This window comes from Sturnira hondurensis, unplaced genomic scaffold (assembly GCF_014824575.4).
Source record: "Sturnira hondurensis isolate 20B ecotype Veracruz unplaced genomic scaffold, ASM1482457v3 Scaffold0022017, whole genome shotgun sequence".
In the NCBI taxonomy this organism is placed as follows: domain Eukaryota; kingdom Metazoa; phylum Chordata; class Mammalia; order Chiroptera; family Phyllostomidae; genus Sturnira; species Sturnira hondurensis.
Genome location: NW_028094648.1, coordinates 5,333,658 through 5,354,350, shown reverse-complemented (window position 1 = coordinate 5,354,350; position 20,693 = coordinate 5,333,658). Strand labels below are relative to the sequence as shown.

Genomic DNA, 20,693 nt, shown 5'->3' with positions numbered 1-20,693 from the left:
TGCATTCATTGGTTGACTCTTGTGCATGCCCTGACCGGGACTGAACCTGCAACCTTGCTGTATCAGGATGGTGCTCTAACCAATCTAGGTAGCTCACCTAGACAAGGCTGAATAAGTTTTATTTAAATTAACTGGCAAAGATTTTTTATTTTTTCTAAAAAGCATTACAAGTTCTTTAAATTAGACAAGAAAATATATTAAAATACCTAATTTAATGCCAGAAGCCAATGACTCTATACATATACATGTGTATATATACATTTATTTCCTTTTTGTGAGTACTCTTTGTTATGTGCTTTATAAACCCTTAAAACCAGAATATGCATCTTAAAACATTAACATATTAATATTTTGCAAAAAAGTAACTACCTTGATCTATAAAGATGAATTATAACCCATATATCCTTGTCTGCATTTGTGACTTCATTCACATACTGATTTCCAGAAATTTCTCTTAACTCCCCAAATTTTTGTTTTTTCGTAAGAGCTTTCCATTCCTGTAACCGTTTTTCTCTAATTAAAAAAAAATGAAGTAAAAGCACATAAGAAAATTGTTATATTCCTAAGATCATTCCTTTAGACAGTAACAATTTAGCGCAATGAATGTCATGCTAGTACATACCAAACACTTTAACGGACGATAGAATAACTATCAATGGTGTTATAATGCCAATTTCTCTGTTTATATGGGGATTTGTGTTATTGCGGGCATTGCGAGTAAAAGAAGTTAGCTACTGACTTTTAAATCTATTTTTACTTGAGACTAGGTCTTAATCATAGCTATAGAGAGTTTACTTAGACATTGAACCAACAAATTCTCATATACAGGTACACTTATTAAGGGAGAATATACTCATATAATAATAATGGCTAACATTTACTGAGCGCTAATTATGTTGCCAGGCACTGTTTTAAGTGCATTACATTAACTAATCCTTGCAAAAACTGTATAAAGTTAACACTATTACTATCTCCATTTACATGCTCTTAACTATCATGCTAAGCTGACCTTCAGTCCAAAGCCTTTGTGAATGTGTATAGTTACTCATTATAAAATTTATTGCAGGTAGACAGGTGGTAGAGAAGAATGACAAGTTTGAACTCTAAGATCATACTAAACTTGATTTAGATACCAGATCCCACTTATTAGCAGCATGAACTTGCGAAAATTATTTGTTCTCTTTAAACCTCAGTTTCTCCAACTACAAGGGATTTATACTAATACCTACTTGCATGGGATTTCTGAGAATTAGCTAATACATGTAAATTTCTTAGGATGGTGCCTAGCACACAGTTAGCATTCCACATTACCTAGTTATTTACCTATAGGGAGAATTAGAACTGTCTTAAACAGTTCCAAAGTATGCATATTCTGATTCGGTTATTGAATACTTGAATTCATGAAGCAAACACAGATGTCTTCTGATGCATGTGCAGGTTTCTTAAAAGTTACTGACTCTGTAGCTCTAAGTTTTCTTTGGAATACTCTCCTTTTTTCCCTGTGGATTAACTATATTTTCTTATTTTCCTTATTCTTGGTGCTCTGGCTCCTGGGGCCTTGCTGACCCTGGACAGACTGCCCCTCCCAGGTCTTGCTAATTCCAAAAGATAGCAACCTCTCTCTGGAGAGCAAATTCCTCAAATGCAAACCAACCCCAGTCCAGAGCCGAATCCCTCAATCACCTTCTTCATTAAACTGAGCCGCTACCCGTCTGCCATAATTGGCCCTGGGCCAGGTACCAGACAAAATGTTAACTGTAAAATCTACCTGGCCAATATTTAGATTCATAGCAAAAACTGAGTGGATAGTATAGAGATTTCTTTCAGGATTCCTGACCCCACACATGCATGGCCTCCCCCATTACCAACATCCCTCACAAGAGTGATATATTTGTTATAATTGATGAACCTATATCAAAATACCATAATCACCCAAAGTTTAGTGTACATTACATTTCATTCTTGGTGTTGTGCATTCTTTGGGTTTGGGAAAATGCCTGATGACATGTATCCATCATTATGATATCATACAGAACATTTTCAGTGTTCTAAAATCCTCTGTGCTTTGCCTATCCATTCCTCCCTTCTGTCAACCCCTGACAACCACTGATCCTTTTAGTGTCTCCATAGCTTTGCTTTTTCCAGATTATTATATAGCTGGGACTCATACAGTAGCCTTCTCAAACTGGCTTCTTTCACAACATGCATTTAAGTTGCCTCCATATCTTTTCACGGACAGGTCATTTATTTTCGTATTCTATTATGTAGATGTACCACAATTTATCCATCCATTTGCCTACTGGAGGATATCTTGTTACTTCCAAGTTTTGGCAGTGATTAATAATGCTGCTATAAACATCCATGATCAGGTTTTTATGTACACATAAATTTTCAGCTCCTTTGTATAAATACCAAGAAGTGCAATAGCTGGATCACATGGCAAGAATATGTTTAGTTATATAAGAAATGTTCAAACTGTTTTCCTAAAGATGCACCATTTTGCATTCCCACCACCAATGAATGAGACTTCCTGTTGCTTCCCATCCTCTCTGGCATTTGGTGGTGTCAGTGGTCCAGACTTTGGCTATTTCCTTAGGTGTATAGCGGTCTCTTGTTTTAACTTGCCATTTCCTAGACATAGATGTGAAGCATCCTTTTATATGCTTATTTGTCACCTGTATATCTTCTTTGGTGAGGTGTCTGTTAAGGTCTTTGCCCATTTTTAATCAGATTATTTTCTTACTGTTGAGTTTTTAGAGCTAATGTGTAACAAGGATAAGAGTCCTCTATCAAATGTGTCTTCTGCAATTATTTTCTCCCAGTCTTTGCTAATGAAATAGGCTCCTAGACAGAACAGTTGTTACAGAGGTTTTCTGATTCCCAGAGGAGTTTGACATCAGGGCAGTTTGAAAATTTGACATCAGAGGAGTTTGAAAATTGGAACAGTAGTTCCATATTCAAACTAGCCAACCCTAAAGCTGCTTACCCTGCTTAGCCTGCATTTCCCACAGAAACCACAATGAAGGCTGGCCGGGGTCCAGGCTACCCCCTCCCTCCTTCTGCCTCTCAACCAACTCTAATGCTTCCTTGTGTGGCCCTGCATTGTGGCACATGCCCTCTAGTCTTGAGCTATGAGTAAAAAAACTATCTTTTCAGTGGAATTTCCCGATCTGTTGGCTTCATTATACCTGAACAAGATCCTTGTTATATTTTAAAACAGTCTGTTTTATTTCACAGAAACATGGCAGGTAGAACCACCCTATGTAGCGAGTAATCCAAGCAAAATAAAGCCCAGAGGAGAAGCCCGAGGACAACAACCCGCACGAGGGCCCTCTCACAGTTTTCACACTCAAGTTTCCCCCTACTGACCCAGATATTCATAATCTGCAGTTAATCCAAAGACATTCTGGGAGCTGGATTTTATTTGCATTGAGTATTTAGCATCATCATTAACTTTCCTCAATTTGATCTCTTTGGCTTATTGTCTCTCAAAAATTTCAAAAAGCTTTTGTTCCCACGATTGCACCATGCCCTACTTAGTGGTGCAGCTATCAACTTTATCTCTTCCTCCTCTCCTCTTCCTCCTTCTCTTCCTCATATTTCTTTGCTACTTCAGTGGAATTAGGCAGGGAGAGACATAAAGACCTAAGTTAGTTTTGCCATCAGGAAGTGATTTAGTGCTCAGTGGCCTGCATTTTACACCCAACAATCATATCATTTGGGATTCAGTTGCATAAACAGAAAGCCCTCTGGCTATTTTAAGCAGCGAGAAACTTAATCTTTAGAATTAAGTGCTTTACAAATTCAATGGGAAGATGGAGGAGGATCTAAACTGGGCTACCAGGAACCACTCCCAGAACAACATTGCAAAACTGGTCTGTCAACTTCGCTGTTCTGCATGTGGACATCCAGTTTTCCTAGCACCATTTGTTGAAAAGATTGACCTTTTCCCATTGAATAGTTTTGGTACTCTCATTGAAAACCATTTAACGGTATATGAGAAAGTTTCTGGGCTTTCTATTCTATTGGTCCATATGTCCATTCTATTGTCACTGCTACACTGTTTTGATGACTGTTGCCTTGCAGTAAGTTTTGAAATCAGGAAGTGTGGGTCCTCCAACTTTGTTCTTTCCCCAGATGGCTCCGGTTTGCAGAATCTGGATTGTGTTTCTTTTTATTCATTCTGCCAAATTCTGCCTTTAATTGGATTAAAAAATCCATTTACATTTATAATACGTAGTTAAGTACCCAACATGAAGCTTTCTGATTGTAGTATAAGTGTCTGACATTAAGCTTTGGTTGCCAAGTCATCCATTTCAAAAGACATCCATCTTGAAAAACATGTCAGCTGCATGACACAGCAACTAGCAAAAAACAATTAACTAAAAATTAGGCTGCCCTATACATGAAGCTCCCTCTTACAGAAAGCTCTGGGTAACCTATACAACTAACTGCTTGAGTTACCCTGCCTATCAGTTCTGTGCTCTGATTCCAGGTATTATGTCCTAAATTAGCCAACAAATAGTGAACTCTCAAAATCTAGACACCCTACCATTGGAACCCAATGAAGGCAGAACCACAAGTTCATAGTCTCTCTCTCTCTCTCTCTCTCTCTCTCTCTCTCCCCCTCCCTCTCTCTCTCTCTGCCCCCTGCCTCTCTCTCTCTGACTTGGCTGTATGGACCTCAGACATGTCATGTATCCTCCAGGATACATGAGTAATTATTGTGAGTAATACTCTTGTTCATCAAAGTTTCCTGATGGTGTCTTGGGGCAGACGTCCTACCGTCATAATAAGAACCACAAGAGCTGCTTCAGCCACCAGATATGAGTAATACAGATGAGGTGAGTGCCTCAGGCATTCCTAAACAATAGCATCAGTATCTATAGTCTGGAACCAATATAACAAAGTAATTACTGATAAGGAAGGACTTCTTAGTATTTTAGTTATTTAGTCATTTTAGTTATTTAGTCATTTAGTTATTTTCAGTATGTTATATAGTTTTTGATCCTCAGTGTTCTATCACTGCTTCTTTTTGCATTTAGCTGGTTTTTGTAGTGTAATTTCCTTCTTTTTTCTTTTATGTATTCTTTTAATGGTTATGTTAAGAATTAAAATTTGTATCTTATAATGACCTACTGTCAGTAACACTTTGCTTCTTATATTATCTCCATCTCACCTTTCACTTTAACTATATATATATATAAATTTTCACCTGAGGATATGTTCATTGATTTTAGAAAGAAAGGAAGGGAGAGAAAGAGAAAGAGGAAAAAAACCATCAATTCTTGTACGTGCCCAAACCAAGACTCAAACCCACAACCCAGTTATGTGCCCTGACCAGGAATCAAACCTGCAACCTTTTGGTGCATGGGACAATGCTCTAGTCAACTGAGACACCTTGCTAGAGCATCCCTCTTTATATTTTTGTTACAGACTACATTGTTATATGTTATGTGTCCATTCACACAGTCTTATAAGTATTTTTTATGCATTTGCCTTTTAAAGCATACAGGGAAAAAATGGTTAAAAATCAAAAGTATAGCAATACTGACTTTTATATTTACCTATGCAGTTATTTTTACCTATGTTATTTATTTCTTCATATGGTTTTGAGTTACTGTCTAGTAGCTTTTAATTTTAATCTGAAGGACTCCTAATTTTTTAGCACAATTGTAGTAGTAAAAACTTAGCTTTAATCTAGGACTCTTTTAATTTCTCCTTCATTCCTGTAGCATAGTTGTGGGTTTTACTGTTTTTTTTTTTGTTTTGGGTTTTTGGGGGATTTTTTTTTTGCCAAATAGATAATTCTTACTTGACAGGTTTTTCCTGCAGCATTTTAAATGTATCAACCCATGGCCTTCTGGCCTTTTAAGATTTCTGATGAGAATTTGGTTGATGGTTCTAAGAGTCCTTTGTGTGTGACAAGTCCCTTTTTTCTTACTGATTTCAAGCTTCTATCTTTGTATTTCCACAGTTGATAATGACATATCTTTGTGTAGGTCTCTTTGAGTTTATCCTACTTGAAATTCATTGAGCATCTTGGATTTATAGACTTAGGATCTTGTCAAATTTGGAAGTTTTTCAGCCATTATTTCTTCAAATATTTTTTCTGTTGATTTCTTTTTTCTTCTGCTGGGATTTCCACATTACATGTGTCGGTTCACTTCATAGTAACCACAAGGACAATTAGGATCTGTTCAGTTTTCTTTTTCTTTTTTTCCTATTGCTCAATAATTTCAATTGTCCTATCTTCAAATTTGCTGATCCTTTCTTCTGCTTGTTGAAATGTGCTTTAAAAGCCTCAGTGTATACTTCACTTCAACTATCTTACTGTTTTGTTTCAGACTATTATCTTGGTTCCTTTTTATCATTTCTGTCTCTTTATTGGTATTCTCATTATGTTCATACAATATTTTCCCGTCTTTGTCCATGTGTACCTTTAGCTCTTTGAGCACCTTTAACTTAGTTGTTTTAAAGTCTTTGCCTAGTAAGTCTGACATCTGGGCTTCCTCAGGCATATTTTGTATTTATTAATTTTGTTCCTTTGAATGGGACACACTTTCCTGTTTCTTTTGTAAATTTTTTGTGGAAAGTTAAACATTTGATTCATATTATGTGATAACTCTAGAAATCAGATCTTTCTCCTCTTTCCCCATAGTTCGTTTTATTATTATTGTAGGGTGTCTCTATGCCAGGAATCAGCCTGAGGTGAAACTGTTAGGTCTTCTCTGAGCCTTCATCTTTCCCAAGACTTTTAAGTTCCCCCATATCTACTGCTGATTTCAGTATCTTAAAAAATAGATATGGCTTCTTTAAATGCTCTGGAAGCTACCTTAGCCAGTGGGGGGTTGATACAATGATCACCAGACTCTGTGCCTATACAGAGTAGTAATCAGAAGCAGCAATCCACAATCAGAACACAGAATCTTCATATTTGACACAGAACCTTGATATTTTACAACAAAGTCCTTATTGCCCCCCCCCCACCCACTCCAGGAAGCTTTTCTAGAAATAAAGATTACTGTCCAAACAGCTGCCTGACATGGAACTGGAGGATGAGAGCTGGATACCAAGTGAGGACTGAAATCAACTAATACTAACTACAATTTACCAGCCGAGTTTTATCCTGGAAGCTGCGAGGTTCCAATAGCCTCCAGAGTTCCAAAGCTGCCACTCCAGACAGTTTCAACCAGTACAGTTGTTGTCTAGGTAAAAAGATGGATTTCTGGAGTTTCTACTCTGCCAGCTTTCTTGGCATAAACCTGGTTAATTTTTTTTCAATCCTCATCTGAAGATATGTTTATTGATTGTAGAGAAAGAGAGAGGAAGGGAAAGAGAGACAGAGAGAAACACTGATATAAGAGAGAAACATCAATTGGTTGCCTCCCATACACACCCTGACTGGAGATCAAACCCACAAACTTTTTGCGTACATTCCAACCAAGTCACCTGGGCAAAGCAACCTGGTCAGTTTGTTGAAAGCCTCTCAAATTTTAGTTTCTGTTATGTATTCTTATTATTAGATTTAGGTTATGAATTATTCAAAAAGATACCACAGAGGGTATGCGTCCTCTTCAGCAAATCATATCTCAAGTTACTTAAGGTCCCCATGCATCATTTGTGATTTTATCCTTGGTCATTTTCCTAAGATGGGGTCCATCAAAACTCTATGCTATAAACTTACAATTTCCTCCTTTATAATTATTACGTATTTGGAGGGGGAGATACTTTGAGATTATGCAAATACTGTGCTTCTTAAAGTTTCACCCACTCATTTTAGCATCCATCAGCAGATTCTGCCATGGGGGTCATTGTTGTGGTGTTCTGAAGGTAATTTTCCTATTTCCCTCATTCCATATACCCTTATTAATAAGAATTCTTTAGTGAGGAAGAAGTGTTACTTCTTCTGAATTTGTTCATGTATTCAGTTAATTATTTAGATCACTATGAATTCATGGATATTTTATTAATTGTTTTATAATCCAATATTATATTTATTTTATTAGTCAAGTTGTTCCAACTCTGGTCACTGAGAGATCTTTTAGGTTGGCTCTTATGCCTAAAAAATATTGTATCACTTCTTTACTTGTGGGCAGCATAAGATGGTCAAAACTCATATTGTGCTTTCTCAACTCACACTGTGTAATAAAGCAGTTTTCCAAGGCACACTGGTTCTATTTTTTATGCATGCTAGGTGTGTTTGCTGCTACTTAAGTATTGCTGGGTGTAGCCTGATTCATTGATTTTTGCTTTTTTTTAATGTTAAAAACAACCTTGCATTCCTGGGACCAGTACTACTTGTTCAGAGTGTATTATTCTTTTTTTTTAATTGCTGGAGTTAATTTGCTAATATTTTGTTTAAAATTTTGTGCCTACATTCATAAGAAATATTTTTCTATAGCATATTATTTTTATAATTTCTTTGTTTTTAGTATCAAGATAAGTTACGTAATGTATGCACCTATTCTAATTTCTGAGAAAATTTATGACTTCCAATGAATTATTAAATGATAGAAATCATGGACAGATATCATGTGGGAATGAAAGTTATGGCCCTCCTTTTATTGGCCATTTTTGGGTATTTTCCACTTTACTCATGTCTCTTGATGAAGCTCTGTGGGATAGTTTTTAATTTAGGCAAAGGCAAAAAATAGGAAAAAATTCTGCCTTATATGTTAGTTTTAAAATCTTTAAAATTAGTTTTTTTTATTTTTAATCTATTCTGTGGATAAAATAGGGCTTTGTCTTAGTTTCATGCTTACAAGACTTCTTCCTTCCAAAACTCATAAATTATCCCAATGAATCACTGTACCTGTATGTTTCAATAGCTCTCATATCTTCATCATCAAATTCATCTTCAGCTTCCTTCAACTGTGCAAGAGTCATCTTTTCATATGGTTTAACTAAAACAAAACAAATTGTGGACAATTGAATCGTTTAAAAACAATTTTACTTTATAGTCACATGTCTAGAGAAAATGATATATTAAATAAATAGACATCAAGATTATCTTTAATGTTGCAGTGCCTGCAATATATAAAGTTACTTTCTGTCTGACTGATTCAGGTTTGCTTAAAGAGTTATTACCCCCTCAGAGTTCACAGAACTACCAGGCTACATTTTAAAGTAAATGTAAAAATCAGAAGAGATTGGGCACATTCAGGGTGGTACAGAAAACTGTACTTGAACAAGATTTAAATAAAGAAAGTAAGGGGAAAAAAAGTAAATGTAAAAATCAATTAGTGGTGGAAGAAGGTATAGGGGGGATAAATAGTGATGGAAAAATAATAAAATAGACCCTATAAATTCAAATTTTTCCCAAGTACCAGAAAATCTTGACAAATAATGTATACTATATAGAATGATCAAAATAGGGGGTAATTACAAGGTAGAGAAATATGGTAGAGAAGGAAAATGTATCAGTAAATTTCAGCTCTGTTATTAACTAGCATGTGAATTTCAACACAAGAATTAGGAACTTTAGATATCAGCACAAGTATGAGCGGGACATGCCAAATGATCTCTAATGTCCTCTCTCCCTTGAGGTTTATGAAATACACTATCATTATAATTGTATTATCCTCCTCATCCAGCCCACCAAATGCACAACTATACCCATTGCTTCTTTCTGTAAACGTAAAACCATCTCTTCAATTTCATCTTTTGGCTCTTCTTTTGGAGGAAGAATGCCAAAATCTCTTAAAATTTCATTCCATTCTGTATCTTCATTTGGATCCTATACAAAAATAGAAAAAAGATCTGTTTACATAGTTGTGCATTTCATTATAAAACTGAAATGTAGAATTTCCAACTATGCAATGAACTCTACAGATAACTACATAAATTAGTTTCAAAGAATAAAACAAAATGGTCTACTTTTTTCCCATTTCCCAGAACTAATGGAACTACATACTTAAATAAATAGAATATATTCTCTACTGGGAAAAATAACAGATTTTTAAAAATTAGAACACATATAAAATATTAATGAAGTAAACTCAAAAAGCCATGGAATATTTTCTGATGACTGTAATAGGCAAAACCAACTCTCATTATGAACAAACACTGTTTTGTTTCTAGTTCCACATGCGCATTCAAGACCTTCTAGTCAACTTGCTTCACAGGGCCTGTACTCCCAAGTCAAATCTTAGAAGAGGCCAGGAATTTTCCTATAGGTTAATTTCTATCCAATCATAATTTTTCTATGCAAATTACCTTTTGTTCCTTATTACTTAGGATTTGATATATTAATTCTGCATTTACAGAAGTTGCTTGTCTTATGTTAACTATTGTTCTGTAATTTGCTGTCCATTTTTTTCTGATATTTCCAGATGAAGGGAGTGAATACTATGGCAAACAAACTATAAGATGGCCTTGGCTGAGCTCCACTTTCTGGTATTCACATCCCTGAATAATCCCCTCTCCTTAATTATGGGTAAGAGCTGTGCTGTGCTGTTACCAACAAAATATGACAAAAGTGAAGGAATGCCATTTCTGTGATTGAAATTCTATAGATTGCAACTTCTATCTTGCCAGCACTCTCTCTCACTCATTGGCTTCAATGAAGCAAATTGCCATATTGTAAGTTGTCCTATGGAGAGAACTACATGACAAGGCAACTGTAGCTAACAATTACCTAGAAACTGAGGTCCTCAGTCCAATAGACCCAACTACTATGAAAGACAGGGGTGTCAAACTCATTTTCACTGGGGGCCACATCAGTCTCACCATTGCCTTCAAAGAGCCAAAATAATTTTAGGCCTGGATACTTGTAACTACTCCCTAACTGTTATGATGTTGAAATTACATTGGGCCTTTTGAAGGCAACGGAGAGGCTGATGTGGCCCCAGTGGAAATGAGTTTGACACTCCTGGTAAGGGAACTTAGAAATGGATTCTTTCTCCGTGGTAACTTCAAACATGACCTCAGCTCTGGTTGACACTGTGACTGCAACTTTGTAGGCGACTCATAAGCAGAGGGCCCAGTTAAGTAATGCATGGATCCTTGACCCATAAAAATTCTGAGATAATAAATGATAGAAACCATGTTTTAAGCCACGAAGTTTGTGGTAATTTGTTATAAAACAAGAGCTAACTGCAAGAGGCCAAGAGGCTAAGAAATTAAATAAAGGTCCACAAGTATGAGCACAGCGACCAAAGGCAGAAATCAATTTTTAAAAGATGATTTTTAAAATCAATTTTAACGAGGGGAACATCATACGTCTGGAATTTTAGGGAAAAAATTCTAAACAACCCATGGGTCAAAGAAGAACCCACAAGGGGATCTAAAAACATCAGGAATTGAATGGCAGCAATGAAACCACATATCAAACATAGTGAGCTGCAATTACGCAGTTCACAAAGGGAATTTTTCACCCTTAGTTTAACTAGAAAATGAAAAAGTCCTCAAAATCAAGTTATAAGCCTCCTACCTTGGAAAAACAACACCAAAATTCGTCAAAAGTAGAGGTAGGGAAGAAATAAAGGTGAAAGTAGAAACTGATGAAATGAAAAAAATGAATATATAACAGACTTAAAGGCTAAAAATTGATTCTTAGACAAGACTAATGAAATTTGTAAACACTTGCCAATTCTGATTTTAAAAAGTGAGAAGCACAAATAACTAATATTAGAAATGAAAAGTGGGAACTATTTTTTATGAGCCAATGTCAGTACTTTAATAATGCAAATTCTATAGCTATGTATTTGGCCTCAATCCAAATTTTCTTTTTTACTTTAATCTTTATTGTATTTCTTCCATTACCATTTAGTCCTTTTATACTCCCCTCCCCTCAGCAATCACCACACTGTTGTCCATGTCCATGAGTCCTTTTTCCTTTTTGCTCAAATCCTCCACCTTTTAACCTCCCCCCAATAGCTGTCATCCTGCTCTCCATCTGTGAGTCTGTGCCCATTTTCCTTGTTAGTTGAGTTTGTTCATTAGATTCCACAAATGAGTGAAATCATATGGTATTTGTCTTTCTCTGACTGGCTTATTTCACTCAGCATCATGTTCGCCAGGTCCATCCATGCTATCACAAAGAGTAAAATTTTCTTCTTTCTTATGGCCCAGTAGTATTTCATTGGGTAAATGTCCCATAGTTGCTTTATCCACTCATCTACTGATGGACACTCAGGCTCCTTCCATATCTTGGAAATAACTCTGCAATGAACATAGAGGTGCTTATGTTCTTTCAAATTTGTGTTTTGAGTTCTTTTGAATATATTCCCAGAAGTAGGATCACTGGGTCAAAAGGAGTTTCATTTTTAATTTTTTATGTATCTCCATGATGCTTTCCACGGTGGCTACATTGCCACCAACAGTACAGAAGGGTTTCCTTTTCCCCACATACTCACCAGCACTTGTTTGTTGATTTATTGATAATAGCCATTCTGACAGGTGTGAGATGATATCTGATTGTGGTTTAATTTGCGTTTCTCTGATCATTACTGATGCTGACCATCTTTTGATATGTCTATGGACCATCTGTATGCCCTCTTTGGAGAAGTGACTATTTAGGCCTTTTGCCTATTTTTTAATTGGGTTGCTTTTTTGTTGTTGAGTTTTGTAAATACTTCATAGATTTTGGATATTAACCCCTTATAAGAAGTATTGGTAAATATATTCTCCCATTCTGTAGGTTGTCTTTGATTTCCTTTGCTGTGCAAAAACTTTTTAGTTTGAGGTAGTCCTGATTGTTTATTTTTTCTTTTGTTTCCCTTGCCTGAGAAGACATATCTGATTAAAAAAATTGCTATGAACAATGTTCTAGATTTTGTCACCTATGTTTTCTTCTAGGATTTTCATGGTTTCAGGTCTAACATTTAAGTCTCTTTGAATTTATTCTTTTGTGTGGTGTAAGAAGGTGGCCTAGTTTCATTTTTCTTCACCTATCTGTCCAATTTTCCCAACACTGTTTATTGAATATTCCATCTGTGGGTTTTATTGAATATTCCAAGTGTTTATTGAATATTCCAGGTATGGGTTTATTTCTGGGCTCTCTATTCTGTCCCATGGATCTATATGTCTGCGTGTGCATCAATACTATGCTGTTTTGATTACTATGGACTTGTAGTACAGACTCTTGAGAGGTAAACAAATATTTAAAAAGAAGTTCCTCTCTATTGTATCTTGTTCATTGTTTTTTCTCTTTAAGGTGGAAGCTTAGATCATTGACCATAAACTTTTCTATTCTAATATAAACACTTAAAGCTACAAATTTCCCTTAAGAAAATTCTTTAGCTACATCCTACACATTTTAGTATGTTGTATTTTTATCATTCAGTTAAAATATTTACCTTGTGATTTTTTTTACTGACATTTCTATTATTTGGAAAGATGCTGTTCAATTTTGAAATAACTTTGGCTTTTCTAATTTAATTCTTCTTGTCAGAAATATACTTTGGTAAGATTTAAATTTTTTAAACATATTGGCTTGTTTTATGACCAAGCATATGGTGTATCTTAGTGAATGCTTAAAAAGAATGTGTATTCTGCTACTGATATATATATTTCTCTATAAATCAGAATGGTTTATAGATCTCTGAATGGTTTACAGAATTGTTTGTATCTTCTATTTGTTAGCAATGTTTGTATCTTAGTGTTCTATCAAGTACTAGAAAGAAAAATATTTAAATCTCAAGTTATGGTTGTGAATTTGCCTATTTCTTCCTTAAATTCTGTCAGTTTTTGCTTTATGTGTTTGAAGCTTCATTATCATGAAAATACAGTTTTATTTTGTGGTATTTTCCTGGTGAATTTCTCCTCCTATTATTATATTTCTTTTTATGTATACTGCTAATCTTTATCATGATGTCTATTTTGTTTCATACTTATATAGTTTTTCTCTAGCTTATTCCTGACTACTTTTTAAGCAAGCCTTTTTAAATTTTCTTCTTTTCAACCCATCTGTGTGTTTGCATTTCAAGTGTGTCTTCTAGCAATCATTTATAGTTGTATCTTGCAATGTTGTCTATTCTGACAATCTCTACTTTTTAATTAAAGTGTTTAGTTCATTTACATTTAACATAATTGTTAATACTGGATTTAGAACTACTATCATCTGATTTTTTTATTAGTCTCACTTAGTTTTTGTTCCTGTCTTCCTTTCTTGCCTTCTTTTGCTTAATTAAATATTTTTTAAGGTTCCATATTTTGCAACTCGAGTTTTAGGTATACATCTTTGTATTACTGTTTTAATACTTGTTCTAAAATTATAATGGGTACCTTTAACTTATTACAGTTTACCTAGATCTAATATCGTACTATTTTACATAAAATATGCCAAGTATATAGTCATGTGTCACTAATGACAAGGATACATTCTGAGAAACGTGTCAGGCAACTGCACTGTAATTCAAACACCATAGAGTGCACTCACACGACTTTAGATGGTCTAGCTTACTATATGCCTTGACTACAAGTATAGCTGATTGCTCCTAGGCCACTAACTTACAGAGCATATTACTGTACTGAATACTGTAGGCAACTATAACACAATGGTATTTGTGTATCTAAACATAGAAAAGTACAGTAGAGATATGGTATAAAATATTAAAAAGTGGTAAAACCATATATGGAACTTAACCATGACTGGAGCTTGCAGGATTTGAAGTTGCTCTGGGTGAGTCAGTGAGTGAATGTGAAGGCCTAGGACACTGCTGAATACCACCCGTAGAGTTTATAAACATTGTCCCACAAGCCCGTCCCCTGCTTCTTCCCTGCAGTGTCAGAAGTAGAACACTGGAGCAGTGAGTGGTGCTCAATGAGCAGGAATGAAGACTGCACTGGTTGGAAACAGTGAGGAGGAACTGGCTGAGTTAGGTATAGATTGCCATTAATAGTGACTGTCAGGAGGAAATGAATGGTGGCTTGAGGAACAGTAGAAATAAGAAATCAAGATGGAGAGACAAGGGGACATTGGAGATTGTCGTGACAATGTTGTTTTGGCTATTGTGTGTTGGAGCAATGGTCAAATTAGAGGTGTCCATTTTAAAAAAAGAGGGTATATAAGATGGAAGGGGTGTAGAACTAAGGACTCAATAGTTTGACTTCGGAAGTTTCTGACCCTACCCGGCAAAAAGGGATCACTCTGGCATTGAATTGATGAAAGAAATAAAACTCATGCTTTATACTTCAGTACAACCTGAAAATATTTCCAAAGTATAGGAACAGGCCAGCTCCACACCACCTCAGAAAGCTTGTACTAAAGTGACAGTGGCACTTAATACTTACTGGCTCTTGTGGACTTGTGTCCTTACACAGGATTTTAGTTCTTCAACAAAGAATCCACAGTACTGTACTCAGAGCTACAGCTGAGAGGAGTGTAGCACCCTCTGAATATGTTGCACTAGCAGGGACAGGCTCCTCTGGGCTGAAACAGGTCAGTGGCTGGCTGACTGGGGTGCAATCTGTGCACTCAAAATGGGGCTTCTGTGAGCCGGAGGAAATCTGTTGCCAAGCTCCTGGATACTGTTCCCATTAGAGAAAAAAAATTCTTCCTGAACCACGTATCTTTCCATTTCTTACAGGGAATTCAGCTCCATTATAATCTAGGACCACCATCATCTATACAGTCCATTATCAACCAAAAATATGCTTATTTTGTGGTACTTGACTCTATTTGTCCTTTTGTGACTGACTTATTTCATTTTACATAATGTTTTAAAAGATCACCCATGTTGAAGCACATATCAGAATTTCCTTCTATTTTAAGGCTGAATAATACTTCATTGTATGTTCACAGCATACTTTGTTTCTCTCTTCATCCAATGATGGACATCTGCATTGTTTCCATCTTCTGGCCAATGTGAATACTGTTGCTATGAACATATGTGTACAAATACCTGCTTAGAGTTCCTGCTTTCAATTCTTATGAAAATACACCTAGGAGCAGAACTGCTGGATCATATAATAATTCTATGTAATTTTTAAAGGAACTGCCTAATCTTGTCCACAGCAGTTGCACCACTTTACAATCCTACCAGCAATACACAAGGGTTCCAGCTTCTCTATATTCTCACCAACACGTCAATTTTTTTTTAATAACAGTTTTCCTAATAGATGTGGTCTCTCATTGTGGTCTTTACCACAATAAAGATATTGAGCATCTTTTTATGTGAATATTAGCTATTGTATATCTTCTTTGGAGAGATGTCTGTTCAAGTTCTGTGCCCACTTTTTTATATTTTATTTTTAAATCAAGACAATTTTTTAGGCCAGGTTTAGGTTCACAGCAAAATCGAGGGGAGAACATAGAGATTTCCCATATATCTTCTGTCCCACAAATGCATGGACACCCTAACATCCACCACCAAAGTGATACCTTTGTTTAAAACAGATTCCTCATTTAAAACCAAAATAAAATAGGAACAGTTTTTTTTTTAATTAGGACTTTTGGGTTCACAGCAAAATTGAGTGTAAGGTACAGAGACTTCCAATAAGCCTCCTGCCCCACACGTGCACAGCCTCCCCATATCAACATCCGCTACAAGAATGACATATTAGTTACAATCAACAAACTTACACTGACACATCATAATCACCCAATGTTCATATTGTACATTATGCTGCACTCTTGGTGTACCGTCCATGGTTTGGACAAAAATGCATGCTGACAGGTAGCCATGACTGTGATATAATAGAATATCTACAGTGCCCTCAAAATCCTCTGTGCTTCGTTTACTCATCCCTTCCCCTCCTAACTTCTGGCAACCACTGACCTTCTCATTGTTTCCATAGTTTTGCCTTTTCAAGAACAGCCTACAGTTGGGATTATCCAATATGAGCTTTCTCAGATTGGCTTCTTTCACTTTGTAGTATGCATCTGTTTCCTCCATGTCTTTTCATGGCTGGATCATTTCTTTTTAGTGCCAAATAATATTTCATTATCTGCATGTACCACAGTTTATACACCCACTTACCTACTGAAGGACATAAGGATTGCCTCCAAATATTGCCAATAGAGCTGCTATAAACATCCGTGTACACTTTTTGTGTAGATATAAAGTTTTCAGCTCCTTTGGGTAAATAACAAGGAATGTGATTGCTGAATTAAGTGGTAAGATATGATGAGCGTTCCAAAGGCTGTACCATTTTGCATTCCCACCAGCAATGAATGAAAAAGAGTTCCTATTGCTTCTACATTCTCACTAGTACTAGCTTTTGTCAGTGTTTCAGATTTTGGCCATTTTGTAGGTGTGAAGTGGTCTCTTATTGCTTTAATTTGCATTTCCCTGATGACACAGATGTGGAGCATCTTTTTATATCCTTATTTTTAATTGGTTTATAGCTTTGATGATGAATTTTAGGAGTTCTTTATATATTCTGTATATTATTTTTTAATCAAATATATATTTTGAAAATATTTTCGGTGGTTTGAAAAAACCCATTCTGTGGTATTTTCATGCATATAACTTAAATTTTGATGTTCAACTTACACATTTTTTCCTTTTTGGTGTCATATCCTAGAAATTATTGCCAATCCAATGTCATAGCAAATTCTCCCTATATTTTCTTCTAAGTGTCTTATAGTTTTAGTTCTCACTCCTAGGTTGTTCGATCCTTTTTCAGTTACCATTTATTTATAATGTGAGCTAGGAGTCCGGCTTCATTCTTCTGCATGTGGTTATTGTTTTCCTGACACCATTTGTCAAAGAGACTATCCTTTCACTTAATGGTGAAAGGATATCATTCCTTACTGATATCATTTGACTGCATATGTGAGGGTTTCCTTCTGGGTATTCTAGTCTATCCCATTGATCTGTATGTCTTCCTGCCAGTACCAGACTGTTTTGAATATTGTAACTTTGTAGCATATTTTGAAATCAGAAAATGTGTACCTTCTATCTTTGTTCATTTTTTTCAAGACTGTTCTGGCTACTTTGGGTCTCTTATGATTTCACATGAATTTTAGAATGGGTTTTTCTATTTTTACAAAAATACCTTTGGGATTTTGATAGGGATTTCACTGAATTTGTAGATTGCATTGGGTATTGACATCTTAACAATATTAAGTCTTCGAATCTACAAAGGCGTGATGTTTTTCTACTTATTTACGTTTTATCTAATTTCTTTCAGCAATGTTTTGTAGTGTTCCGTGTACAAGTCTCCTTAGTTACCTTTGTTACCTTTGCCTCCTTAGTTACATTTATTCCTAAGTATTTTGTTCTTTTTTGGTGCGATCATACATGGAACTGTTTTCTTAATTTCCTTTCAGATTATTCATGGTGTATAGAAATGGATACACTGGTGTATAGAAATGGATACACTGGTGTATAGAAATGGATACACTGCACACACTGGATAAAATGTACTAGTTAGGAATATATAATTAACACAAAGGGACTATCCATTAAGATTACATGCAGCTAAAAATATCCTAATAAATTATACAGTATATATGAGTACCAAAAGTAAGTATGCAAAACAAGAAAAATCAGTGGTTTTACTTTGAAGACAGGTGGGAAGAAGCTGTTTCTCTAAGTCAGAAAGTGAGAATCTTACTCTGATAAAGGAACAAGAGCACAGGCATCTCAGACAGAGGTGCAGCCTTCTAAAGAATAAATGAAAGTCTAACAACAGCTTTTGTGATCAGATAAGAGAAAATTCAGGGACGTTCTCAATACAGATGCAACTACTAGGGTTTTCATTCTGATTGTTTTTAAGGCTGTGGGGTGGGATATTTAAATTGAATCACTCTTGGGCTAAAGTTGCTGGTCTATTTGTAAATCTGAAGTAGTGCAGCCTTAAGATTTCCAAGACAGACGTGTGAACACAATCCCAAACTACTAACCTCCAGCGACAAACCTCGAGAAAAAAAATGGCACTCTTAGAGTTTATTTGGATTTCTCTTCAATCTTAAGATGCACGCAAAAATGAGCTCTTGCCAAAAATAAACGTTAAAACCCAACCCCTGTGGGCTGCCCTCCCCATTCCCACTCTGCCTCAGGCCCAGTCGAGGACCCTGCCGGGTGCCCCCCACTGCCTTCGGCCTGGGACTCCGACCTGCATGATGTTCGCTCTCTACTTTCCCGCGACGGTGCCAACCGACCCTCGCCGACGGATTCGTGCCTCGGAAGTCCCTTCTAGGCGTAAGAGAGACCCAAGACGACCCAGCGGTTTTCCCCCCCGAGGGGGCCGGGAGACCAAGAGACTCACGCACGTTTACGCACGCGACTCCCGCGCCGCTGGGTCGCCAGGCAACGCGGCGGCGCGGCCAGGGGTTGTGGCGGGTTCTGACGCTCTAGGTGTTGGGGTACTTATCCCGAATGGTGCCTTTTCTGTTTACCAAGTGGTGCTGATGTTGGCATTCCTCCCACCCTTCCTTACACCGCCACCAAATCGACGCACTCTTTCCGAGCCCTCTATCACCTTGCAATTCTGTCTTCATGGAGTGATAACAAAATCCTGGGGAGAGAACCCTTCAGAGGAGAAGTTCTTTTAACTAGGAGCCCCTAGCCTATAGATGGGTGGATTTTAGGGGGATACCTAACCCCAAGACCCCAACTGTACACATAATTTTTGTTGTATGTGTACAATTTGGGGGACGGGTGGCGGTAGTTACGGACCAGACGGACAGATTCTCCAAAGGCACTCCAGCCCCAACTTAAAAACCCACTGCGTTAGGGGACAGGAGCTCTGGTTTTGGGTAGGAAACCTAGACAGGTGGGTTCCTTGGTATTTAGGTTAGGGAACTGTTCATTGGGAACTGCCAGGATCATAGGGTAAACATTTGATGGCACTGCCAAAGAAGCTTATATATACACACAGTCACGGAGATACACTGATAGGATTTGGAGAGAAAAAAGACAATGTTTTAAAGGATGCGATGCTGAGCTTGGGCTCAGCGTTGGACCTCTCCATCTGTAGAGCTCAGTTAACATTCAACACAAACAAAGCCTGCACTCCCAATAGCCTATCTGCTTTCTTGTGTTTGTGTGTAAGATATTGTGTTAAATAGAAAATATTTTAAAACATCCCACATTTTTGTAAACATATTTTGGTATTTCTTCTCACATGATATTAAAATAATTATATTAAAATAATTTTAATATCATGTGAGCCCCAAAACATGTAAGTGGCCTAAGTCTCTGGCATTCTGCGAGGCTCTGGGAACTGTCTTAAATTATCATTACACTCCATTTTCTTATTTTGACTCTCCAAAATTCATGCTAGTTGTTTACTGTGCATTGCACTACCTAATGTTACCCTGTGCATCTGTTGCTTTAGAGCAGGAGGCCCTCTCAGCTTTGAAGACCCCATCTTGTCACAGCTATTCATTTTTTTTAAGATTTTATTTATTAGAGAGGAAGGGAAGGAGAGAAGGAGAGAAATATCAATGTGTGGTTGCCTCTCATGAGTCCCCTGCTAGGAACTGGCCTGCAACCCAGGCATGTGCCCTGACTGGGAATCGAACCGTGATCTTGTGGTTCACAGGCCAGTGCTCAATCCACTGAGCTACACCAGCCAGGGCACAGCTATTCATTTTTCAAAGCTGACAGTACTTTTTGTCCTATTCTGCTCCGTTCTTTTTCTTTGTTCTTAATTGGGAAGTGAAATTCAGGGACTTTATTAGTACAAGGCATAATTTAAGTTATAATCAGAGGTCAACATTAATAAGACAAAAATTTGTCAGATTTCTACTCTGAAGACTAAGCTCTAGTCCTGTCTAGTCAGAGAGCCACCCTCTC

The 20,693-nt window shown here is 36.6% G+C and overlaps 1 protein-coding gene across 1 annotated transcript in view; it reads right to left on the bottom strand.

Annotated features, from left to right (window-relative positions):
* Positions 1-19,115, bottom strand: part of PDCL2 (phosducin like 2) — a 28,231-nt gene extending 9,116 nt beyond the window's left edge. Inside the window, exons 1-4 of the mRNA XM_037034173.1 lie at positions 19,009-19,115; positions 9,619-9,739; positions 8,816-8,906; positions 370-513 (exon numbers count right to left, since the gene is read on the bottom strand). Of these exons, the coding sequence (XP_036890068.1) occupies positions 370-513; positions 8,816-8,906; positions 9,619-9,739; positions 19,009-19,014 (362 nt within the window). The 5' untranslated portion in view covers positions 19,015-19,115. The remainder of the gene's footprint in view (positions 1-369; positions 514-8,815; positions 8,907-9,618; positions 9,740-19,008) is intronic.
* Between the last annotated feature and the right edge of the window lie 1,578 nt (positions 19,116-20,693).